Here is a 27,456-nt window from a genome sequence, read left to right on the forward strand (position 1 = left end):
ATCTGGAATGTATTTCCATTTATAAAATTGCTTTCAGCATCGTTTTATAGTTTTCAGCATACAAGTCTTATGCTTTTTGGTGAACTATGTCCTTAAGTGTTTTATCTTTTTGATGCTATTATAAATGGTATTATTTTCTAATTTTGTTTTGGATTGTTCATTGTTAGTATCTAAAAATATGGTTGATTATTGCATATTGATTTTGTATCCTGCAACCTTGTAGAACGTGGTTAACAAATAGTTTTTGTAGTGGATTTCCAAGGATTTCTGTATATAAGTTTGCCATTTGTAAATAGAGATAGCTTTACTTGTTCCTTCAATCCAGATGCCTCTTCTTTTTCTTGCCTAATCCCCTGGCTAGAACCTCCAGTTAAATGTTGAATAGAAGTAATAAGAACAGGCAGGCATCCTTTCTGATTTAGAAGGAAAGCTTTCAGTCTTGTACTATTAAATACAGTGTTAGCTGTGGGTTTTTCATAGATGTTCTTTATCAGGTTGGGGACTTTCCTTCTATTCCTAGTTTTTTTTTTTGAGTGTATTATTTTGACAGGGTATTGGATTTTGTCAAATGCTTTTTCTGCATCTGTTGAGGTGATCATATCATGTTTGTCCCGTTGATATGGTGTCTTAGTCCTGCTAAGGGGACTAAATTTGTGAGGTCTTTGGGCTGCTGCAACAAAATACTACAGACTGAGTGGCATATAAACAACAAAAATTTATTTCTCATAGTTCTGGAGGCTGGAAGTTCAAGGTCAGAGTGCCAGTATGATAGGATTCTGGTGAAAACCCTATTTTGGGTTGCAGATGCTGACTTCTCACTGTGCTCATGGTGGAAGGAGGAGAGGGATCTTTTTGGAGCCTCTTATATAAGGGCACTAATCCTATTCATGAGGGCTCCACCTAATTACCTCTTAGAGAATTTTGAGGGTATACAAATATTCAGACTATAGCATATGATGTATAATATTGATTTTTATTTGCTTAGCTACCCTTGAATTCCTGAAATAAACCCCATTTGTTTGTAATGTATAATACTTTTTATATGTTGCTAGATTCAGTTTGCTATTACTTTGCTAAGGAATTTTTTCATCTATATTAATAAGGAATATTAGTCTGTGGTTTTCTTATGATGTCTTTGTCTGCTTTTGTATCAGGTAATAATGGCCTCAGAATGAGTTAGAGTGTGTTCTGAGTTATGTTTTTTGGAAAAGTTTGTGAAGGATTGGTGTTAATTCTTTAAGCATTTGGTTAAGTTCACCTGTGGAGCCATCTAGTTCTGGATTTTTCTTTGTGGGAAGTTTTTGATTACTAACTCAGTCTCTCTAGTTGGTATAAGACCAATACCTGAACAGACCGTTCAGTTATTCTATTTCTTCTTAAGTCAGGTTTGGTAGTGTGTGCCTTTCTAGGAATTGTCCATTTCATCTGGGTCGTCTAGTTTGATGGTATTATATATTCTGAACATTAAAATATTTTATAGACTACTTTTAAAACTTTCTGCTCTTTGAGATTGATCTTTTTTCCAGTTAGCCCAGATAAAAATAGTTATAAAATTATGTCGTTTTATATGAAGGCAGTGCTTGGTAAACTAGCTTTTAAGAATCACTAACATTTTTAGTAATACTTTACATATTCTTTTAGGGTTGTATATTCATCAGACAGAAACATGAGAAACTATGAAGAAGAAATTCTTAGGAAAAAGATAGTGGTGAGGGGAGTGCCACAAAAGAAATATGACTTCAGCTTTGGAATCTGCACTGACAACGATGGAAGATCATCTGTAGAGTCATCTGATTGTTCTCTTCAGAAGCATGAAGTTCCAGAGGATGTCGATGTTGGAGTACACAATTTAATTTCTACTGGTGAGCTATTTTTTGGTGGATTTTTATAAAATTGTATAGCTGTGAAAGTAATTATATTCTGATACAGTTGGAGAAAACATATTTCAAAAATCAATTCCACTGATCTCTTTTTTATAGGAGATGAAATAAAGGTAGAATGAAAGTAGATGTAATAAAAGTAACTGAAAGTAAATTTTTTATGGGTAAGTGAAACTCCTAGTTTTCCCAAACAATTGGAGATGGTATTAGTCTGAATAAATACACATATAATTCACAATTCTCCTCTTAAACCTCCATGTCACCATCCTTATTCTTATCTATACCAATGAAAGCTTTAGTAGACTATAGAGTCAGTTCTGTTATAACACAATATAGGCACTACTTAAAAACAATATGCAGCATAAAAATCACCATTATATTTTATCATGATAAAAAAATTACTGAAAATTTTGTTGTGCTATGTTTTAAAAAGATAGGAATCTAATAAAAATGATACAGTTTTACACATGTTAAGAAATACATAAATAGTATAGTAAATATGGTGTTTGTCCTTGAAAAATAACTTTAGTTTGTGGAAGTGGGTGTCAGAAGGGTTATAGTTTGTGAACTATTGTGAATTGGCAGAAGGAGGATGTTAAGGGCACAGGAATAGGTACAGATAGATAAAAGTATAAGTGATACAGATATAGTAATAGATATTCTAACAGGAACCTTGAAATCTCTGGATCACAAAATTGACTGTTTATTACTTACATAGTGTCTTAGTGTCAGTTCCCAACCCCCAGTCCCCACAAGGTTATGTGACCTGATGTTACCTTGCACATGCAGTGGCATTGCACCACAAGAGAGGAACACCAAAATTAGGAGACTTTCATAGGTTTCTGGCAGATCTGCCCATCCTCCTCTGCATATAGAGTTAGAGATGAAGACGGAGAGATAGAAAGGAGTGATATCTGAGTTGAATCTCAGTGGAAAAAAACAGGAGTTAGCCAGGCTAAAGAGTTTAGGGGAGAAGTACTACAGGCAAAGGAAAAAAACATGATCTGCCTATTAGAGGCAGAACGACCCCAGGCACAGAGCAAATTTTGAAGACTGGTAATAGTTTGTTGTAGGACCAGGGTGGAAGAGGGGATAAGAATGGTCACAGTAAGAGATGAACCTGGAGATACAAGCAGAAGCCAGATCACTGAAAACCTTATATAAAGGATGACCTTATTTCTTATTGTCCAAATTTGGATACTTTTGAAAGAGTGCAAAGTTATTATTGCAGTTTATAATTACTCTGGGGCAACAGGCATTAACTGGGATTGTCCCAGGCAAACCAAGACTAGTAGTCACTTTTCTTATAAACCATTTTTTTAATGTTTATTTATTTTTGAGAGAAAGAGAGACAGAGTGTGAGCAGGAGAGGTGCAGAGAGAGAGAGGGAGACACAGAATCCCAAGCAGGCTGCAGGATCTGAGCTGTCAGCACAGAGTCTGATATGGGGCTCGAACTCACGGACTGTGAGATCATGACCTGAGCTGAAGTCACATCTTAACTGACTGAGCCACCCAGGCGCCCCTCCTTATAAGCCATTTTAGAGAGTTTGGGTGGTACTATTTGGCAGGCTTATGGAGTATAAGCAGAGGAAGATTAGGATAGAGTGGAACGATGACTTCAGCTTGAGGAACATTGAGTTTTGGGTTTCTGTGATTGTGGTTTTTTTTTTCTTGGCACCACTTCTGACACCAAAATGTGGGTGTTTTTTTCTCCACACCAACCAATTATCCAGTATCAACTGGGTATCCAACAATTCAATTCTGACACTAAGGGTTATACTGTTATGCAGATAAGAGTCAGGTGCACAGTATGCACCCCGTCAGCCTGCATTGGGCAGCTGTGGCCCTCCAGGATGAGAGAGCTCGGACTAGTCCCCAACCACCTGCATAGTGAGGAGCCAGATGTTGTGGGACCTGGTAAGCCATTGTAAGACTTTGGCTTTTACTGTTAAAAAAAAAAAAAAAAAAAAAAAAAGGACAGATCCATAAGGTTTTGAACTGGGATGGATCAGGATTTGAATTGCATTTTAAAACATGCCTCTAAATGCTTTGTCAAAAATAGACTGTGGGAGTCAAGAGTGGGAGATGTGTTGGGAAGTTATTGCAGAAATCTAGGTGCGAGGTGATGGTGGCTTGGACTGCAGTGGTAGCTATGGAGATACTGAGTTGTGGTTGGATTCTGGCTGTCTTTTGGTATAGGACCAATAATGACGTTCTGGCTTATGAATATATAAATTTATAAATTTGTAATTTGGTTAGTGGGAATCTGTCCCCAATGACAGATCCTCAGCAGATGTACTGACTAAAGTTTCTGGATTGATATAGCTATGATATATAGTGTAGTAATTTCTTAAAATGTAAACATGTTTTACATTTCACTCCTCACTTTCTGAATGATGAATCTTTTGAAGTAGAGATACTTTTTAAAATATTTATTTTCTTAAGTGCTGAACAAATCCCATTGCTTACAGTTAAGAATCTGTTGGTTTAAATGTCATTCTCACCAAAAATTCATGAACAAGAGTAGGAAGGAATTAGGTAGTGAAAAAGGATATCAAAATTGGAAAATTTTCTAGCATCTTAAGAGTTCATAAAGTGGCTTCAATTTTGGTGTATAGTTTTGTATAATATTATCTACATTTAAATATGTACCTACATTAAAAGATATGTTTGTATTTAAATATAAGTTGAAGTTTATATTTCAAAATAAGATATAGATGATTTTTAAATTGTTTTATTTTGAATTTACCAGTTCAGTATTTCAGTTACTGTTGTTCTCTCTTAGTAGCTAATCAAGATAATTATGGGGAAAAACATTAGGTTAATATTAAAACACAAAATTTTTGTATATTTATAATAAACTATTTTTTAGCTTTGTTTTTCTCTTTTAAAGATAATTATGACTTGGATCCTGCATCTGAATTAGGAGAAGATTTATTGAAACTATACGAGAAACATTGTTGCCCAGATATTGATATTTATGTTGATGGAAAAAATTTTAAAGCTCACAGGTAAATAGGCATGTGATTGATTTGGTGTGTTGGTTGTGAAAGTAAAGATTAAAAGGGTGGCTGTCTCTTTCTAGCACAGTGGTTTTCAAGCTCTTATTCACAAAAGTAGAAGGGGTTTCATGGTGATGCCTCAGGGGGCCTTTGACAGGGGAGGAAGTTGGACATCAGGCAGGGTATTCTGCCTGAGGCTCACACAGGCATGCATTGCCCCACCCAGATATGTGTGCGTGCTTCAGCCAGAACAGATGTCTGCTTTGCGTTGGACATGAACCTAAGATTTCATTAGGAAAAAATACTCTGTTGCCTAAAATAGGTTTGAAAGCCACTGTCACAGAAAATGTAATTAAATGCAGTTTTTAATTTCACAGGCATTATAGTATTGAGAATGATTACTTCTACATGAATGACATGTATTTTCTCTGGATGCATTTTGGCTCGAAGTCTTTGATTCAGAATAGATATTCTTATGAATAGTGTTGATTAGGAGGTTTAATATTTCAATGTACTTTTTAAAAACTATTATTGTGCTTTACAGTTGGGTTGCTTAGACATTCTAGGCTTTTGGATTTCAAATTAAAGCCTACTCTTTTTTGCAAGTAACTAAAATCTGCTGAAAAGAAGAACAAATTTTAATAAGAAATACAGATTTTCTTTTGGAATTCAAGGGAAAGAAGTACAGATGGGCCTCAAAGGGACTAGAAACAGAACCAGAAAACTGAGGAACCCGGTCTCTTTTTTCTCCCTCTCTTTGTGTTTCAAATAGAATGTTGATAAGTTATTCTGGTTCTCCTGAAGAGAAAGAACCAGACTATTAGTAGTGGCAAGAAGCAGTCTTCTAGGTTCAAGGGTTCATATTCTTTTTTTTTTTTTTTTTTTTCAACGTTTATTTATTTTTTGGGACAGAGAGAGACAGAGCATGAACGGGGGAGGGGCAGAGAAAGAGGGAGACACAGAATCAGAAACAGGCTCCAGGCTCTGAGCCATCAGCCCAGAGCCCGACGCGGGGCTCGAACTCACGGACCGCGAGATCGTGACCTGGCTGAAGTCGGACGCTTAACCGACTGCGCCACCCAGGCGCCCCTCAAGGGTTCACATTCTTGATGAAATTAACAATGGGTTCAGATTATAAGAATCCGCCATGCCGACGGTAGTGATGTTTGTGCTCTTAAAAATCATACTGGCTTTGCCAGTTAATTGACAGGAGTACATTGCTAAACTCTAGGATTACCAGTTTTTATCAGACTGTTTACCATTCAAAATTTGAACTTTTCTCTTGGGAACATGTATTTTGTAATTATAAGAACTACATATGCACATTTTTTCAAATTTTTATGAAATCTGCATTATACATAGTAAAATGCAGAGTATAATGCAGAATTATATATACTTTTAAATGTTTATTTTGAGAGAGAGAAAGCAAACATGAATGGGGGACAAATGGGAGAGAGAGAGAGAGAGAGAGAGAGAGAATCCCAAGCAGGCTCCATGCTATCAGCATAGAGCCCAACACAAGGCTCGGACTCACAAACCGTAAGATCATGACCTGGCCCAAAACCAAGAGTCAGATGCTTCATCAACTGAGCCACCCAGGTGCCCTAATACAGATTTATTAATATTTTCCATATCATGTATATATATTTCCCAAATTGTGTGTGTGTGTACATGTGTATGTTTATGTCTTTCTTTTTGGTGGGAGGGAAGCAATGCAATTTTATTTTAAAGATTAATTATGTGTTTAGGTTTTTCTTTTTTTTTTAAATTTTTTAATGTTTATTTCTAGACAGAGAAAGACAGCATGAGTGGGGGAAGGGCAGAGAGAGAGAGAGGGAGACACAGAATCCGAAGCAGGCTCCAGGCTCCAAGCTGTCAGCACAGAGCCTGACGTGGGGCTCGAACTCACAAACCATGAGATCATGACCTGAGCCGAAGTCAGTCGCTCAACCGACTGAGCCACCCAGGCGCCCCAATGTGTTCAGGTTTTTCTTGAAACCACATGGACATTCTACCAAAGTTTTATTTATAGAGCCCTAAGGTTATTGCTCTCATACAGGGAAAGCAAGACCTTGTGATCATTTGCAATATATCCTCAAACAGTGTTTATATTTGGTCTCTGTGTGCTGCTTGACAGTGAACTATGTTTTAGGAACTGGATCTAGAATATTAGGTTTGTATTCCAGGAGAGTTCTTGCTCACATTTCTGGTTTATTTTGTTCACCAAGCAATAAAAATATATACTCCCTAGAAAGGCAACTTCCTGAGCATATGTTCTAAGAAGATCTGGCTTTAGTTTTCCTACTTTGTTGTTAGCACACTTATGTGAGTTACAGTGGCAAATTCTCAATCTCAAGATTGCCATTCTAGTCCAAACTTGAACAACTCTCTGTTTAGTACATAATAATTTTATTATTCAGTTTAAGGAATATTATGTCAGTAGTTCAGAAGACACATATTCATATCATGTAGTCTAAAGCCCAACATCAGAACTTTCTGAATAACTTCTTGTTCTAGCTAATCAATGTCAGCATTTATCTTAGTGGTGTGACTAAAAATCCATTTGTGATATGGCTGTTTTAATTTTTAATTTATATGTACTGATATATTAAAATATCAGGCAAGTACTCACAAATACCAGGATTTATTATCAGAATTACATTCTCATTAGGTCTTTATAACAGTTTAGTTTGCTAGTTTAATATGTCCAAATTGATGTGGTAATGAGGTAGTTTCTTCTTTTCTTGAGTCCCTGTCTTTCCCTCATGGTCAAGGTCCTCCCTCAAAAACATCCTTGATATCTGCTTCTTCCAAGATTATCTCTCCAAGTTGCTTGTTGCTCTGTCCAGTCTTTATTTTGATCCCCAGCTTAGTGCCTGGAGCTCTTCATAGCAATGCTTCAAGACAGTCTTATGCCATTCACTTGCTTGGGGTGGCACAACTAAGCCAAAGAAGTCATTTTATAACAGAGTGTTTAAGAGTGTGTGAACTGTGTGTAGAACCTTTCTTCGTGGGTTTGAATTCTAGCTCTACTATCTTTTAGCTATGTGAATTTGGGCATTTAACCATTCTGTGCTTCACCATCCTCATCAAACATGGAGATTCTCAAAGTACTCATCTCACAAGGTGATTATGAGGATTAAATTACTTTAAAGTACTGTATGGGTATTTGCTTTTCTCATCCAGACAATAGCCTTTGATACAAGCTTTTGTGGAGATAGTAGCAACAGCTTGTATGCACTTTACTTATGTGGGACAAGCAGAGAAACATGGTTTGGATCACTTCCATTTCCCCCCAACCCAAGGAATGGTGGAACAGCAATAGGCCTCCAGGAAAAGTCACATTTACTGTATTCTTCTCCACCTACATAGGTCTTTTGCCCTTTGAAGCATCCTCTTCACTCTTCACACGTATTTGTCCTTGTTATTTCCAACACTTCTACTCAAAGGAGAACTGAAGAGAGTTCTTTTTGAGAGGGGGAGGTTATATATAATAAAAGGAGTACCCATTAGAGTTCATTGATCCTGTTTGTTATGTTACTCCTTTCCTGAGTATTGCTTCCTGGGACACTACTACACTTTATCCTCTTTTGTAGACCTCTGTAACATTACTTCCCTGCCCAAATTGCTCTCAATCACTAGATGAATTGTACATTTCTGTCTTCTTGTATTTCCTTCTGTCATCTTCAGCCTACCCCTAAGTTTCTTCCTGATCCCAATCTATTGCCGATCTCCTACGTTATGGCATTATTTATTATTGTAGTGTTTTCTGAGAAAAGTTGAATGTTATAATTTTTTTTTAAGATTTTATTTTTAAATAATCTCTATACCAATCGTGGGACTCAAACTTACAATCCTAAGATCAAGAGTTGCACCCTCTGGGCACCTGGGTGACTCAGTTGGTTAAGCTCCTGACTTCGCTCAGGTCATGATCTCATGGTTCGTGGATTCAAGCCCCATGTCAGGCTCTGTGCCGGCAGTTCAGAGCCTGGAACCTGCTTCAGATTCTGTCTCTGTCTCTGTCTCTGTCTCTGTCTCTGTCTCTCTCTCTCCTTCTGCCCCTCAACCGTTCATGCTCTGTCTCTCTCAAATATAAATAAACATTAAAAAAAAAAAAAAAAAAGAGTTGTACCTTCTACTGACTGAGCCAGCCAGGCACCCCAAACCTGTTACATTTTTAAGATAATCTGTTTGTTGCACTTCTGTGTTCCATAATTAAGATTTCCTTGTGCTGCTTTATTGAAAAAGTTTGGCAGTGGGTCCTGATTTTAGCTTTGACACTCTAGATCTGATACCGTTTCCAAAATACCTTTCTTCTCAGTGCCTGATATTATACCATTAGACTTTCATTCATTGATTTAAAGTGTTCAATTCTCCCTTTAAAATTTTTTTTCCTGAATATTTAGCAAATTAGCACTGAATCGGGTCAGTGTTCTAGTTTGTGCCATAGGTATGTATTAGTTATATGTTCACATGAAAGCTTTTTCAGAAGTGTGTATTTTAGTTATTCAGAAGTCAGTCTTTCAGTGTTTAGATTCTGACTCCCCCATTTACAGAATGGTTGGGAAGTTACTTAATGTCTTCAAGTCTCAATTTCTTTATCTGTGAAAAGAATAATAACAGTCATTATAGCATAGAATGGCTGTGATGATTGAATCAGGTGATATACACAAAACACTTAGCCCAATAGCTGGCACACTAAGCTTTCAGTAAATGTTAGTTGCTACAAATGTGTATTAGGTACCTGGAAGGGGGACACATTGTTGCCTATTGTACCTTATCTTATAGTGGAGGTTGGCAAACCATGGCTCAGATCTGGTCACTGCTCTCTTTTTATATAAAACAACCAAAGACAAAGAACCATATGCAACAGTAACCTGTAATGCCTGATACTTATATCTGATATTTTTTACCTGTCCCTTTACAGAAAAAGTTTGCCATCCCCTGTCTTGTTCAGATTGCCAGGAGCCTTTAATGAAATAATTATAATAAAATTCCAAATTACCATGCAATAAAATGAGTCACTAACATCTTAATATTAATTACTTTGTTAGTGATAAATGGTCAACCTTGTCCACTTGGGGCGTTTGATGTGCAAACAGTAGAGGGAAAAGAGATAAAATTCCTTGGTGCCACAGGCTTTTGAGGGAGGTTGCAGTAGGGAACCAAAGCAAAAGGCTCTGGGTGCCTGAAAGAAAACAAACCACCTGCAGTAGAAGCTCCTTAACCACACTTGACTAAAACTGCTCTTTAGATATTCTCTATAGAACGTGCTAGTAGCACAGTGGGCGGACTGTCAGGTGTAAGAGGCTATTCTCTAGTATGCTTCTACTTTTCTGTTCCTATCACTGAGTTTGTGTCTTCCAAGAGTCACTTGGGTTGTTCCCAAATCTATTTAATGCCATTTGAACTTAATTATTTTCATGGCATAACTTAACAAAATACCAAATAAACCAATGATACATGAAGATGAAAAGAGTTATTGTTCCAGTGAAAACTAAAGTGAATGGAAAGATCCAGGAAAGGAGAGATGCTTTAAAAGTTGCTGTTGAATTTAATATAGGTGAGCAATATAAAATTTGAGGGGAAGTTAGGAAAATCTAAAATGATTCTATACTTGAGTTGCTTCACAGAAGTTTTAGATTTTATTCTTCACTTTTTTTTTTTTTTTTGAAGTTCATTTACTTATTTTGAGAGAGGGGAAGGGGCAGAGAGGGGCTATCTACACTGACAGCACAGAGCCTGACACGGGGCTCAAACTCATGAGCCCACAGATTATGACCTGAGCCAAAATCAAGAGTCAGACACATAACCGACTGAGCCACCAAAATGCTCATCATCTTCACCTTAAAGAAGTTGGAATTAGAAATTATGGGTGTGTGTACGTATAGTTTTTGCAAGAAATAAAAGGTTCTAGTCAGTGAACTCACATTAAAGAAAAGAGGGAATGACCTTACAGTGAAAGATTTGTGAATGAATTCATATGTATTTTTTTAAGTAATTGGCAGGTGTTTTATTAAAATGTGGTTTTTGGAAGTGGGAGAGATGTTCTAACTGGTCTTCAAGTACTTTTGTCAGTGATTGGTTGGCTGTAAGCGAGCAAGCAGACAGTTTGGAGAGTTTCAGAGGAGGAAGGATTGTTCAGTGTTAGGGGTAAAGAGTTTTTTTGAGACTGCTAATTTCCTGCAAGAAGTCAGAGTCATTATCAAGTGGTTGGTGGTATTCTCTCCTTGAAGAATATAGAAGTTTTTTTAGCTTACTTCTACCCATATAATTTGGAATTTCTGGAGTTGTTTTAACACTCAGTAAAAAGATTTTTTTATTGTAGTTGACATGTAATATTATATTAATTTCAAGTGCATAACATAGTGATTCAACAACTTATACATTATGCAATGCTCACCATGATAGTGTAGTTACCACTGTCCCTATACACAGTTATTATAGTATCATTGTCTGTATTTCCTATGCTCTACTTTTTCCATATTTAAGTTACAACAAAATGATTATGATATATACAAATAATTCTTAAAATCCTCTTAATTTTTTGATTACCCAAATGACTATTAGTCCTAATTTTGTTGGATAATAGGGCATCCATTATACTTTACAAATCATTTTTTAACTTAGGAAAGCCTAATCCTATGAAAGCTGTAGTCAGTGGATGTTAAAATGGATGTCTCAAGAGAAAGCTTTTTTAAAGTTTATGTTTTCTAAAATGTTTGCAAAGAAGTGCACTAGGTAATAGTGACAACTCCAGAATGTTTGGATTCACTACCCTGGGCTTAACCTTTATCTAGTTTGGTAGAGTTAAAAGTTTAGAAAGTGTTCTTGGAGCAAGATTACTTAAAAAAAAAAAAAAAAAAAAAAAAAAAAAGTTGTAGTAAAAAAAAGTCCTTCTTTAGAGCTTCTCTGAGTAATCCAGGGCACTATTCTGCCTGGAGTAGTGAATCTAGTTCAGCTAACATCAGGAAGTATTGAATAGCAAGCAGTGTACTAAAGCAAGAGCAAGGGGGAATTTAGGGCATCTTGACAGAGCCAGAAGCAGCCTTGTCAGTTGAGATTAAATTTAATCAAAAGGAGAAAATGGTTTTTGGCATGTTTTTTGGAAAGTGAAAAATCTGGCAAGGATTTTTAATACACCGTGCCATCTACAGCATTAGTTTTGAAATGGAGGCTTGTATCCTAATTAAGTAGGAATGTTTTCTAAGTTTCTATCCTAAAGTCAGGCCAATTGTGTAAGTCTCAGATGCGTTTAATCTTACTTAAATGGAAATAGCATGCTGTGTTAGTTCAAGTCTTCTGAGAAGCAGACATGAGGATTGAGGTTAGACTTGCAAGAAATTTATTAGGTAAATGCACATGAGAGAATGTGGGAAGGAATCCAGAGGTGACTGGAGGAGCTGTTAAACTGTTGTGTTGATCTGAACCTGAGGGAAGGAGAAGGGGAAGGATGGAAGCATGGGTAGGAATGGCTTAGGCTGTGGTGCAGTTCTAGGGAAAGTCGGCAGACTGTTAGAAAGTTCCCAGGCCATAATCACCCATCAGAAAAAGCCCTGTCTCTCTGAAATAGGCCTGTTTTGTGTCCCTGATGTGCTCAGTCATTTGCAGGGAACAGCCTGTGACAAAGTGGCCTTGGCACCCATGTACTACAGAATACAGAGTACTCTACTGGAGCCATAGGTTACTTACACAGTCACATTCTTTTTTTTTTCCCATTTAGTTTTTTTTCATCTTTTTTTTTTATTTCATTTTTTATTTTTTAAAATTTACGTCCAAATTAGTTAGCATATAGTGAAACAGTGATTTCAGGAGGAGATTCCTTAATGCCCCTTACCCATTTAGCCCATCCCCCTTTCATAACCTCTCCCGTAACCCTCAGTTTGTTCTCCATATTTATGAGTCTCTTACGTTTTGTCCCCCTCCCTGTTTTTATATTATTTTTGTTTCCCGTCCATTATGTTCATGTGTTTTGTCTCTTAAAGTCCTCATATGAGTGAAGTCATATCATTTTTGTCTTTCTCTGACTAATTTCACTTAGCATAATACCCTCCAGTTCCATCCATGTAGTTGCAAATGGCAAGATTTCATTCTTTTTGATTGCCAAGTAATACTCCATTGTATATATATATACCACATTTTCTTTATCCGTTCATCCACCGATGGACATTTCAGCTCTTCATACTTTGGCTATTGTTGATAGTGCTGCTATAAACATGGGGGTGCATGTGTCCCTTCGAAACAGCACACCTGTATCCCATGGATAAATGCCTAGTAGTGCAATTGCTGAGTCGTAGAGTAGTTCTATTTTTAGTTTTTTGAGGAACCTCCATACTGTTTTCCAGAGTGGCTGCACCAGCTTGCATTGCCACCAACAATGCAAAAGAGATCCTCTTTCTCTGCATCCTCGCCAACATCTGTTGTTGCCTGAGTTGTTAATGCTAGCCATTCTGACAAGTGTAAGGTGGTGTCTCATTGTGGTTTTGATTTGTATTTCCCTGATGATGAGTGATGTGGAGCATTTTTTCATGTGTCGGTTGGCCATCCAGATGTCTCCCTTGGAGAAGTGTCTATTCATGTTCTTTGCCCATTTCTTCACTGGATTATTTGTTTTTTGGGTGTTGAGTTTGTAGATTTTTATAGATTTATAGATTTATAGATTTTGGATACTAACCCTTTATAGATTTTGGATACTAACCCTTTATCTGATATGTCCGATATGTCATTTGCAAATATCTTCTCCCATTCTGTTGGTTACCTTTTAGTTTTGCTGATTGTTTCCTTCACTGTGCAAAAGCTTTTTATTTTGATGAGGTCCCAGTAGTTCATGTTTGCTTTTGTTTCCCTTGCCTCCGGAGATATGTTGAGTAAGAAGTTGCTGTGGCCAAGATCAAAGAGGTTTTTGCCTGCTTTCTCCTTGAGGATTTTGATGGCTTCCTGTCTTACATTGATGTCTTTCATCCATTTTGAGTTTATTTTTGTGTATGGTGTAAGAAAGTGATCCAGGTTCATTCTTCTGCATGTCGCTGTCTAGTTTTCCCATCACCACTTGCTGAAGAGACTGTCTTTATTCCATTGGATATTAGTTCCTGCTTTGTCAAAGATTAGTTGGCCATACATTTGTGGGTCCATTTCTGGGTTCTCTATTCTGTTCCACTGATCTGAGTGTCTGTTCTTGTGCCAGTACCATACTGTCTTGATGATTACAGCTTTGTAGTATAGTTTGAAGTCTGGGATTGTGATGCCTCCTGCTTTGGTTTTCTTTTTCAAGATTGCTTTGGCTATTCGGGTCTCTTCTGGTTCCATACAAATTTTAGGATTATTTGTTCTAGCTCTGTGAAGAATGCTGGTGTTACTTTGATAGGGATCACATTGAATATGTAGGTTGCTTTGGGTAGTATTGACTACACAGTCCAAGATCAATGAGATGCATTCTCGTGACCACCACACATGTAAGTCATGACATGCTATCTGTTTATGCAGGCATTCCTCCTTCTAATGCACTTGGCAGATAATATATTTTTTACAGATTGAACATTTCTGCATCAAACAAGTCTGTCAGTGCCACTTGCCAACTGCATTTGTTCACTTCATGTCTCTGGGTCACATTTTGGTAATTTTTGCAATATTTCAAAATTTTTTTCATTATTATATTTTTTGTGGTGATCTGTGATCAGTGATCTTTGATGTTATTATTTTTATTGTGCTGAGTTGGCATGAACTGCACCGATATAACATGGTGAACTTAATCGATACATATTTTGTTTGTTCTTACTTCTATACCAGTCAACCATTCCTTCATCTTTCTCCCTCTCCTTGGGCCTCCCTTTTCCCTGAGACACAGAAGTATTGAAATTAGGCCAATTAATAATCCTACAAGGGCTTCTAAGTATTCAAGTGAAGGGAAGAGTTGCACATCTCTCACTTTAAATCAAAAGCTAGAAATAATTAAGCTTAGTAACGAAGGCATGTTGAAAGCCAAAATAGGCTGAAAGCTAGACTTCTTGTGCCAAACACCTAGCCAAGTTGGAGTGCCAAGGAAATGTTCTTGAAGGAAATTAATAGTGCTACTCTAGTGAACACACAAATGTTAAGAAAGTGAAACAGTCTTATAGCTCATATGGAGAAAGTTTTAGTGGTTTGGATGAAAGATCAAACCAGCCACAACATTCCCTTAAGCCACAGCCTAATCCAGAGCAAGGCCCTAACTCTTTTCAACTCTGTGAAGGGTGAGAGAGGTGAGAAAGCTGTAGAAGAGAATTTTGAAGATACCAGAGATTGGGTCATGAAGTTTAAGGAAAGAAGCTGTCTCCCTAATGGAAAAGTACAAGCTGAAGCAGCCAATGCTGATGTAGAAGCTGCAGCAAATTATCGAGATCTAGCTCATTCATGAAGGTGACTATACTAAACCACAGATTTTCAATGTAGACAAAATAGCCTATTGAAAAAAGATGCAATCATATTTGTAAATGATATAACTGATAAAGGGTCAGTATCTAAAATCTGTAAAGAACTTAATCAAACTCAGTATCCAAAAGCCAATAATCCAGTTAAGCTATGGGAAGAAGGAATGAATAGATATTTCTCTAAAGAAGATATTCAGATGGCTAACAGACACATGAAAAGATGCTCAACGTCACTCATGATCAGGGAAATACAAATCAAAACTAAAATGAGATAGCACCTCAAACCTGTTGGAATGGCAGAAATTAACAATATAGGAAACAACAGATTTTGGGGAGGATGCAGAGAAAGGGGAATCCTCTTACACTGTTGATGGGAATGCAAACTGGTGCATCTACTATCTGAAAACAGTATGGAGTTTCCTCAAAAAATTAAAAATAGAACTACCCTATTATGCAGCAATCGCACTACTAGGTATTTACCCAGAAGATACAAAAATACTGATTTGAAGGGATACATGCACCCTGATGTTTTAGCAGCATTATCAACAGTAGCCAAATTGTGGAAAGAGCCCAAATGTCTGTTGCCTAACGAATGGATAAAGAAGAGATTGTGTGTGTGTGTGTGTGTGTGTGTGTGTGTGTGTGTGTGTGTATACACACAGGCTGGAATATTACTCAGCCATAAGAGAATAAAAGAATAAAATCTTGCCATTTGGAGCTAGAGTGTACTATACTAAGTGAAATAAGCCAAGAAAAGACAAATACTATATGAATTCACTCATACATGGAATTTAAGAAATGAAACAGATGAACATGGAAGAGGGGAAGAGAGAGGCAAACCAGAAAACAGACTTTTAACTATAGAGAACAAACTGAGGGTTACTGAAGGGGAGGGTTAAATGGATGATGGATATTAAGGAGGGCACTTGGGATGAGCACTGGGTATTATATGTAAGTGATGAATCACTAAATTCTCCTGAAACTAATATTACTAAATTAAATTCTGGTTAACTAACTTGAAGGGGTGCCTGGGTGGCTCAGTCTGTTGAGCATTTGACTCTTTTTTTTTAATTTTTAAATTTTTATTAAATATTTTTAAATGGTTATTTATTTTTGAAAGAGGAAGACAGGTCATGAGTGGGAGAGGGGCAGAGAGAGACACAGAATCTGAAGCAGGCTCCAGGCTCTAAACTGTCCGCACAGAGCCCGATGTGAGGCTCTAACCCATGAGCTGTGAGATCATGACCTGAGCTGAAGTCAGCCGTTTAACCAACTGAGCCACCCAGGCTCCCCAAGCATCTGACTCTTGACACTTGGGTCATGATCCCAGGGTTGTGGAAATGAGCCCCATGTTAGGCTCTGCGCTGAGTGTGGCTCCTTAGGATTTCTGTTTCTCCCTCTCTCATTCTATCTTTCTCTCCCTCCTCCTTACCCCCTCCCCTACTCTGTCTCTGTAAAATAATAATAATGAATAAAAACTTGAAACTTTAAAAAAAAAAAAAAAAGAAGATGCAACCTAGGACTTTCTTAGCTAGAGAGAAGTCAATGCCTGGCTTCAAAACGTCAAAGGACAAGCTTTCTCTCTCTCTCTCTCTCTCTCTCTCTCTCTCTCTCTCTCTCTCTCTCTTTGTCTTTCTAAAATATTTTTATTTATTTTAGAGAGAGACAGAGTGTGAGTGGGGGAGGAGCAGAGAGAGAGGGAGACACAGAATTGAAAGCAGTCCCAGGCTCTGAGCTGTCAGCACAGAGCCTGACATGGGGCTCAAATTCAATGAACTGCGATATCATGACCTGAGCCGAAGTTGGACGCTAAACTGGACTGAGCCATCCACGCACCCCCAAACTAATGCTCTTGTTGAGACCTGCTCAGAAGAAGAGTTTTCTTTCAAAATATTACTACTCATTGACAGTGTACCTGGTCACCCAGGAGCTTTGATGGAGTTGTACAACCAGATAAATGTTTTCATGTTTGCTAACACATCCATCCATTGTGCAACTCATGGATCAAGGAGTCATTTCAACTTTCTAGTCTTATTATCTAAGAAATACATGACAGAAGGCTGTAGTTGCCCTAGATAGTGATTCCTCTGATGGATCTGGGCAAAGTCAATTGAAAACCTCTGGAAAGGATTCACTATCAGCAGCCATCAACATCAAGGCAAGATCCTCCACCAGTAAAAAGATTACAACTCACTGAAAATTCAGATGATAGTTAGCATTTTTTAGCATTGAAGTATTTCTAAATTAAGGTGTACACATTTTTAGACATCATAGCATTATGTATTTTATGTATATTATATATAAAATAAGAACACACTATTGTCATAATATATACTTAATAGACTGTAGTATCATGTAAATACAACTATCATATGTACTAGGAAACCAAAAAATTCATTTGACTTGCTTAATTACAATATTTGCTTTTATTGTGGTGGTCTGTAACCTAACCCTAGATATCTCCTAGGTATGCCTGTATATCTTTTAGGTATAATCAGGTAAAGTAAGTAGATAGAAGGATATAATTCTAATAGCATTCTTCATTAAGAATTATTTAATCACTTAGTATATGCCACTACTGTGTTTTGTGCTGTGATTGAGATTTGTATGCTTTTCAAGTGCATATGGATCTTAGTGAATGTTTCATATGTACTTGAAAAGAATGTGTCTTCTGCTGCACTGGGGTGAAGGTTTCTATAGATGTCAAATAGGTTGGTAGTGTTGTTCAAGTCTTAGTCTTCCATATCCTAAACTAACTTTTTGTCTACTTGTTCTGGTAGTTACTGAGAAAAATGTCTCTAAGTATGATTTGCCTATTTCTCCCTTCAGTTTTATTGGTTATTGTTGCATGTATTTTGAAGCTATCTTGTTTTTTGATTGAAGTATAATTGACATATAACATTATATTAGTTTCAGGTATATAACATACTGATTCAATATTTGTATGTATTACAAAATGATCACTACAATAATTCTAGTTAGCATTCCACTCTAGATTTCTTCCGATTAGTGTTTATGTGGCATATCTTTTCCCATCCTTTCACTTTTAACTTCTCTGTGTCTATATTTTAAGTGGTTTAAAATTTATTTCTTGTAGACAGCATATAGTTGTGTCTTACTTTCATTATCTGATCTCATAATCTCCTTTTAATTAGATAATTTAGGCCATTTATAGTAATGTTGGGATTTGAGTCTGCTATTTACTATTTATTTTCATTTTTTCTTTGTTCTCTTTTTTCTCTTTTCCTTTCTGTTGTATTAATTGAATTAAAAAAATTTTAAAAAGTTACAGTTTATTTTTAGTGTTGACACATTAGCCATGTTTTGTGTATATTGTCTTTGTGTTTATTAGCGTGTGTTTATTAGTGGTCGCTCTATTATTTACCATATGCATTGTTAACTTCCCACCATTAATGTTCAATTAATATAAAGATGTATGTATTTTTTTCCACCTGTCCTTTGTGCTATTCCTGTTATACATTTCACTTTTATATGTATTCTAAACCCTACCATAAATTGTAATTATTTTTTAAAACAATTATCTTTTTGGTAATTTTTTAAATGAGGAAAACGTATTCCATATATACCCACATATTACCATTTCTTGCAATTTTAACCTTTTATTTAAATCCACGTTTCCATCTCTTAAAAGTTTTGTTAGGTTTAAAGAACTGTATTTAAATTTCTTTTAATACAGGTCAGTTGCCAGTGACTTTTATCAGCTTTTGTCTAGAAAAGGTCTTCATTTAGACTTCATTTTTGAAAGATATTTTTGCTGGATACAGAATTATAACTTGGCAATTTTTAATTTCTTCCAGTGCTTATAGATGTAATTTTATTGTTATCTGGCTTGTATTGTTTCTGACAAAAAGCCTGTGATTATGCCTAGTTTTGATATCACTGTGTCATGTGCCTTTTTTCTCTGGCTGCTTTAAAAGCTTTTTTCTCTAGAATTAGTTTTCAGCAATTTCATTATGATGTACCTTGTGCTTTTATTTATATTTATCCTGCTTATGATTTATTGAGCTTCTTAGATCTATGGGTTTGTGGTTTCTTGTGAAATTTGGAAAATTTACAAGGATCATTTTTTTCAAATTTTGTTACAATCCCCTTCTTTCTCTCCTTTACACATGGAATTCCAATTAATATATATGTTAGTCCCATAGCTCACTTAAGCTTTTTTTTTCAAAGTTTATTTATTTTTGAGAGAGACAGACAGAAAAGACAGAGTGCAAGAAGGGGAGGGGCAGAGAGAGAGAGAGAGACAGAGAATCCAAAGCAGGCTCCAGGCTCTGGGCTATCAGCACAGAGCCTGACATGGGGCTCAAACTCATGTACTGTGAGATTATGACCTGAGCCTAAGACTGAGCCACCTAGGAGCCCCAAGCTTTTTTTTTTTTTTTTTTTTTTTAGTTTCTTTTCTCCCTACATTTTATTTGGATAATTTGTATTGCTATGTGCACAGGTACAGTAGTCTTTTCTTTTTCAGTATCTAATTTTCTTTGAAGTCCATGCATGAATTTCTTCATTTCAAATGTTCCATATTTCATCTCTAAAATTTCTGGTTTTTTCTTGAATCTTCCATTTTTTCTTCATTATGTTCCTTATAAAGAAAATCCTTGAACATATCTATGATAGCTTTTTATTTTTTTTAATGTTTTTTAAGTTTATTTATTTTGAGACAGACTGAGTGTGAGTTGGGGAGGGGCAGAGAGAGAGGGAGACAGAATCCCAAGCAGGCTCCTTATCAGCATGGAGCCTGATGCGGGGCTCAAGCTCGCAAAACCATGAGATTGTGACCTAAGCCAAAACCCAGAGTCAGAAGCTTAACCAACTGAGCCACCCAAGCACAGCTGTGATAGTTTTTAAAAATGCTTTGTCTGCTAATTCCATCATCTCTTTTATTTCTGGGTCTGTTTCTATTGACTGATTTTTCTTGTGGTTATAGTTAACATTTTGCTGCTTCTTTACATACCTAGTAATTTTTTATTAGATGCTGGATGTTAGGTTGTTATTTGAATTTTGTTGTCTGTCTTTAAAAAGACAGTTGTTGAAGTTTGTTTTAGCAGGTAATTTAGTTACTGTGGATCCACTTTATGTTTCTGAGACTTGTTTTTAAACTTTGTTAGGGTGGATTTAGTGTAGGCTTTGCTCTAAATGTTGCATAGCTCTTTTACTGAGATGCGACCCTTTTGGAAGCTTCGCGCTCCAAGTATTCAGTTCTGACTGGAAGGAACTTGAATGTCTGCCAGTCCTGTGTAAACAGGTGTATACTTCCTGGCTTTTATTCTTTGCCTACTTCATGAGATTTACCCTAAGTATGTTCATATTATATTCAGACAAAAGCTCAAGGGGATCATTCCTTTAATTTCTGGAGCTCTTTTTCTTATAACTCCCACTTCCATAGTATTGTGTCCCATAAATTCCAGCTGAGTCGTCTTCCTAAAGCTCCTGTATGTTTTTTCAACTCAGTAAGACAACCAGGTTCTGCTTGTGTTTGTCCTCATTGTGCCATGATCTAGGGATTGTTTCCACAAGGAATAAACATCATAACTGCAGGGCTTACCTCAATTGTTTTCTTTCTCTTAGGGATTAGTCCTGTACTGCCTCTTTTTTCCAGTGTCCTATTTTATTCATTTTTCTTCTTGTTAATGTAGAAAAGTTATCTTTCAAAAGTAGAAGCAGAATCTCTGATAGTTTCTTAATACGCTTTGGGTTTTTTTTTTTAACTTTTTAAACGTTTATTCATTTTTGAGAGAGATAGAGAGATGCAGAGTGTGAGTGAGGGAAGGGCAGAGAGAGGGAGACACAGAATCTGAAGCAGCTCCAGGCTCCAAGCTCTCAGCACAGAGCCTGATGTGGGGCTCAAACTCACAAACCATGAGAACTGACCTGAGCCGAAGTCAGATGCTTAACCGACTGAGCCACCGAGGCACCCCAATATACTTCGTTTTTTTTAGAACAATTTTAAATTTACAAAAAATTGAGTAGAGAGTACAGAGATTTCTCATATGCCCCCACACTCAATTCCCGTATTATCAACATCTTATGTATACATTTAGTATGGTACATTTGTTATAGTTAATGAACCAACATTGAGATATTATTAACTAAAGTCCATAGTTTATTCAGAATTATTTAGTTTTTGCCTAATGTCCTTTTTTCCCCTAGGATCCATTCAAGATGCCATATTACATTTAGCGGTCCTGTCTCCTTAGTCTTCTCTTGGCTGTAACAGTTTCATAGACTTTGCTTGTTTGAATGACTTGGACAGTTTGAGTTCTGGGCAACTATTTTGTTTTTTTTTTTTAATTTTTTTTTCAATGTTTATTTATATTTTTGGGACAGAGAGAGACAGAGCATGAACGGGGGGAGGGGCAGAGAGAGAGGGAGACACAGAATTGGAAACAGGCTCCAGGCTCTGAGCCATCAGCCCAGAGCCTGACGCGGGGCTCGAACTCACGGACCGCGAGATCGTGACCTGGCTGAAGTCGGACGCTTAATCGACTGCGCCACCCAGGCGCCCCTCTGGGCAACTATTTTGTAGAAATGTTCTCTGGTACAAAAACAGACACTCAGATCAGTGGAACAGAATAGAGAGCCCAGAAATGGACCCACAAACGTATGGCCAACTAATCTTTTAAAAAAAAAAATTTTTTTTAACGTTTATTCATTTTTGAGAGACAAAGAGAGACAGAGCATGAGTAGGGAAGGGGAAGAGAGAGGGAGACAAAGAATCTGAAGCAGGCTCCCTGCTCCAGCCTGTTAGTACAGAGCCTTATGCGGGGCTCGAACTCATGAACTGTGAGATCATGACCTGAGCCAAAGTCAGATGCTCAACCAACTGAGCCACCCAGGCACCCCCAACTAATCTTTGACAAAGCAGGAAAGAATATTCAATGGAATAAAGACAGTCTCTTCAGCAAGTGGTGATGGGAAAACTGGACAGCAACATGCAGAAGAATGAATCTGGACCACTTTCTTATACCATACACAAAAAATAAACTCAAAATGGATGAAAGACCTCAATGTAAGACAGAAGCCATCAAAATCCTCAAGGAGTAAAGCAGGCAAAAACCTCTTTGACCTTGACTGCAACAACTTCTCACTCAACACGTCTCCAGAGGCAAGGGAAACAAAAGCAAAAATGAACTACTGGGACCTCATCAAAATAAAAAGCTTTTGCACAGTGAAGGAAACAATCTGCAAAACTAAAAGGCAACCGACAGAATGGGAGAAGATATTTTTAAACAATGTATCAGATAAAGGGTTAGTATCCAAAATCTATAAAGAACTTAACAAACTCAACACCCAAAAAACAATCCAGTGAAGAAATGGGCAGAGGACATGAATAGACACATCTCCAAAGAAGACATCCAGATGGTGAACAGATACATGAAAAATGTTCAACATTACTCTTCATCAGGAAAATACAAATTAAAACCACAATGAGATACCACCTCACACCTGTCAGAATGGCTAACATGAACAACTCAGGCAACAACAGATGTTGGTGAAGATGCGGAGAAAGAGCATCTCTTTTGCACTGCTGGTGGAAATGCAAACTGGTGCAGCCACTCTGGAAAACAGCCTGGAGGTTCCTCAAAAAATTAAAAATAGAACTACCCTACGACCCAGCAGTTGCACTACTAGGTATATATCCAAGGGATACAGGTGTGCTGTTTTGAAGAGGCACATGCACCCCCATGTTTATAGCAGCACTATGAACAATAGCCAAAGTATGAAGAGCCCAAATGTCCATCAATGGATGAATGGATAAAGAAAATGTGTTATATATATACAATGGAGCATTACTCAGGAATCAAAAAGAATGAAATCTTGCCATTTGCAACTACGTGGATGAAACTGGAGGGTATTCTAAGCAAAATTAGGGAAAGACAAATCTATGACTTCACTCATTTGAGGACTTTAAAATACAAAACAGATGAACATAAGAGAAGGGAAGCAAAAATCACATAAAAACAGGGAGGGGGACAAAACATAAGAGAATCTTAAATATGGAGAACAAATGGAGGGTTACTGGATGGGTTGTGGGAGGGGGGATGGGCTAAATGGGTGAGGGGCATTAAGGAATCTACTCCTGAAATCATTGTTGCACTGTATGCTAACTAACTTGGATGTAAACTAAAAAAGTAAATTAAATTAAAAAAATAAAATCCATCCATGTTTTTGTTTGTCTTGATAGCTAATTCTTATTTTATCACTGAGTAATATTCTGTTGTAAAGAATGTACCGCAATTTACTTATTTAAAAAAAATTTTTTTTAATGTTTAGTTTTGAGTGAGAGAGAGAGTGAGAGAGAGCGTGCTAGTGGGGAGGGACAGAGAGAGAGAGCGGGAGACACAGAATCTGAAGCAGGCTCCAGGCTCTGAGCTGTTAGCACAGAGCCTGATGCGGGGCTCGAACTCACAGACCATGAGAGCGTGACCTGAACAGAAGTCAGACACTTAACTGACTGAGCTACCCAGGCGCCCGCAAATGTACCACAATTTATTGATTCACCTGTTGAGGGGCATTATGATTACCTTAGACTTGGTGATTAGGAATAAAGTTGTTGTAAACATTTGTGTGCATGTTTTCGTGTGGTCATAGTTTTCTGATCCACTGGGTAAATACCCATGAGTGTGACCGTCAGATCATATGGTAAAATTATGTTTAGCTTGCTAAGAAACTGCTGAACTTTCTTTGAAAGTGGCTATAGCACCTGCATTTCTGGTAGTTCCTTTTGGTCTTCATCCTCATCAGCAATTGATGTTGTCAGTGTTTTCGATTTCAGTCGTTCTAATAGGTGTGTACCAGTATCTCGTTTTACTCTTTTTAAAAAAAATATTTGTTATTTTAAGTAGGCTCTACACGCAACGTGAGATTCGAACTTAAACCCCATGTTCAAGAGTTGCATGCTTCACTGAGCCAGCCATGCACCCCTCATTTTACTTTTTATTTCTCTAATGACAGACGATCTTGAGAATCTTTTTATAGGATTATTTACCATCTCTGTATATCATTGGGAGTTTTTTGTTCATATCTTCTGCCCATTTTTTAAGTCGGTTGTTTGTTATCTAATGTTGAATTTTAAGAATTCTTTTATATTTTGGACAGAAGTCCTTTATCTGATATGTGATTTACAAATACTTTCTCCCTGATGGTGCCTTGCCTTCTTATTCTCTTAACAGTGTCTTTTACAGAGCAAAAGTTTTCCATTTTCTTTTTTGAGTTAAAATTGACATATTGTATTTGTTTCAGGTATTCAACATAATCATTCGATACTTGTATACATGGTGAAGTGGTCACCACAATAAGTCTAATTACCATCTATCACCATACAAAGTTGCGAAAGGTTTTTTTACCTTGTGATGAGAAGTTTTAAGATTTACTTTTTGGCAACATTCAAATATACCATAAAATATTATTGAGGGGCACCTGGGTGGCTCAGTTGGTTGAGCATCCATCTCTTGGATTTCTGCTCAGGTCATGGGATTGAGCCCTGTGTCAGGCTCTGCACTCAACATGGAGCCTGTTGAGATTCTGTCTCTCTCTTCTTCTAGCCCCTCTCCCATACTCGTGCTTTCTCTCTTTCAAATTAAAATAGTAATAATAGTAATAATAATAATAATAATAATAATAATAATAAAATATTCTTGACTGTAGTTGCCATGCTAAAATTTTTAATTTTAATAGAACCCAGCTTACCAGTTTTTTCTTTTATAAGTTGTACTTTGGTGTTGTATCTAAATTCATCACCAAACCCAAAATCTTATGTATTCTTCTAGAAATTTAGGGTTTTGTATTTTAAATTTATATCTCTGATCGATTTTGAGTTAATTTTTGTATAAGGTACAAGGTCTGTATCTAGGTTTACTTTTTTTGCATGTGGATATCCAATTGTTCCAGCACTATTTGTTGAAAAGACTATCACAATTGAATTGCCATGGTGCTTTTGTCAAAACTCAGTTGACTATATTTCTGTAGGTCTGTTTTTGGCCTCTGTTCTATTCCACTGGTCTCTGTGTCTCTTCTTTCAACAGTACATGCTGTCTTGAGTACTGTAGCTGTATAGTTACTCTTGAAATCAGGTAGTCTGAGTCCTTCAACTTTGTTCTTCTTTTCCAACATTGTGTTGGCTATTTTGGGTTCTTTGCCTTTCCATATAAGTTTTAGAATCACTTTGTCAATATCTACAAAATAGCTTTCTGAGATTTTGATGAGACTTACCTAAATTTTTAAAATAATAAATTGGTGTTGAATTTTGTCAAATGCTTTTCTGCATCTGTTTTTAATGATCAGTTTTCTCCTTTATTTTTTTAATGTGCTGAAGTATATTACTTGATTTTGAAATGTTAAAGCAATCTTGCATTCCTATAATAATTTCAACGTGATGTTTTACTCAATCTGTTTATAGCTAGATAAGTTACCTGGTATTTTTTGAATATTTTTGCAACTATATTTCTGAGAGAAGTTGCCCTATAATTTTTTCTTTGTTTGTAGTGTCCTTGTTATGTTTGTTATGTGTCAAGATCATGTTAACTTCATAAAATGAGTTATGAAGTATTTCTTCTTTTTTTTCTATTTGTTTTTTAAATTTATTTGGATAAGATTGATATTATATCTTCCTTAAATGTTTATTTGACTTTACTAGAGAAGTCATCTTGGCCTGTAATTTTCTGTATTAAGTAGCTTTTATTTTTATTCTTTTTTTTTTTTACAGTTAAGTTTATTAGGTTAGAATTCACATATAATCAAATGCAGACAGTTTAAAGTCCAATTTAATGAGTTTTTTAAATTTTTTAATTAAAAAATTTACTTCTATAGTTATCATATGGTGTTATATTCATTTCAGATGTACAATACAGTGATTTGATAATTCTATACATTACTCAGTGCTCATAATTGATAAGTGTACTTTAATCCCCCTCACCTATTTCACCCTCCCTCCCCCCCCCCCCCACTTCCCTTCTCGTAACATGTGTTTGTTCTTTATAATTTAAGAATCCACTATTTGGTTTGTCTCTTTTTTACTTTTTTCTTTTTTAAGCCTTAAGAGTTTATTATTTTATTTTATTTTATTATTTTAATTTTTAATTTACATCCAAGTTAGTTAACATATAGCATAATAATGATTTCAGGAATAGAATTTAGTGATTTATCACTTACATATAACACGCAGTGCTTATCCCAGCAAGTGTCCTCTTTAGTGCCCCTTGCCCATTTAGTCCATTCCCCCATCCAAAACCCCTCCAGCAACCCTCAGTTCTCTGTATTTAAGAGTCTCTTAAGTTTTGTCCCCCTCCCTGTTTATATATTATTTTTGCTTCCCTTCCCTTATGTTCATCTGTTTGTATCTTAAATTCCACATAGGAGTGATGTCATATGATATTTGTCTTTCTCTGACTGACTTATTTCGCTTAGCATAATACCATCTAGTTCTGTCCACATTGTTGCAAGTGGCAAGATTTCATTATTTTTAATCACCAAGTAATATTCCAGTGTGTGTGTGTGTGTGTGTGTGTGTGTGTGTGTGTGTGTGTGTGTACACACCACATTTTCTTTATCCATTCATCCGTTGATGGACATTTGGGCTCTTTCCATACTTTGTCTCTTGTCAATAGCACTGCTATAAACAGGGTGCCTGTGCCCCTTTGAGACAGCGCTTCTGTATCCTTTGGATATATACCTAGTAGTGCAGTTGCTGGGTCATAGGGTATTTCTATTTTTAATTTTTTGAGGAACCTCCATACTGATTTCCAAATGCAAGCACCAGCTTGCATTTTCACCAACAGTGCAAAAGAGATCCTCTTTCTCTGCATCCTTGTGAACATCTGTTGTTTCCTGAGTTGTTAATTTTAGCCATTCTGACAGGTGTGAGGTGGTATCTCATTGTGGTTTTATTGTATTTCCTTGATGATGAGTGAGGCTGAGCATCTTCTGTATGTCTGTTAGCCATCTGGATGTCTTTGGAAAAGTGTCTGTTCATGTCTTCTGTGCAGTTCTTCAATGGATTATTTGTTTTTTGGGTGTTGAATTTGATAAGCTCTTTATAGATTTTGGATACTATTTATCAGATCTGTCATTTACAAATATCTTCTTCCATTCTGTAGACTGCCTTTTAGTTTTGCTGATTGTTTCCTTCACTGTGCAGAAGATTTTT

The 27,456-nt window shown here is 36.5% G+C and overlaps 1 protein-coding gene across 2 annotated transcripts in view; it reads left to right on the forward strand.

Annotated features, from left to right (window-relative positions):
- BTBD8 (BTB domain containing 8) overlaps positions 1–27,456 on the forward strand; it is a 119,494-nt gene that overhangs the window by 23,258 nt on the left and 68,780 nt on the right. For both annotated transcript variants that reach the window (XM_045478273.1, XM_045478272.1), the window contains exons 3-4: positions 1,642–1,862; positions 4,776–4,893. In XM_045478273.1, the coding sequence (XP_045334229.1) occupies positions 1,642–1,862; positions 4,776–4,893 (339 nt within the window). The remainder of the gene's footprint in view (positions 1–1,641; positions 1,863–4,775; positions 4,894–27,456) is intronic.

This window comes from Leopardus geoffroyi, chromosome C1 (assembly GCF_018350155.1).
Source record: "Leopardus geoffroyi isolate Oge1 chromosome C1, O.geoffroyi_Oge1_pat1.0, whole genome shotgun sequence".
Classification (NCBI taxonomy): domain Eukaryota; kingdom Metazoa; phylum Chordata; class Mammalia; order Carnivora; family Felidae; genus Leopardus; species Leopardus geoffroyi.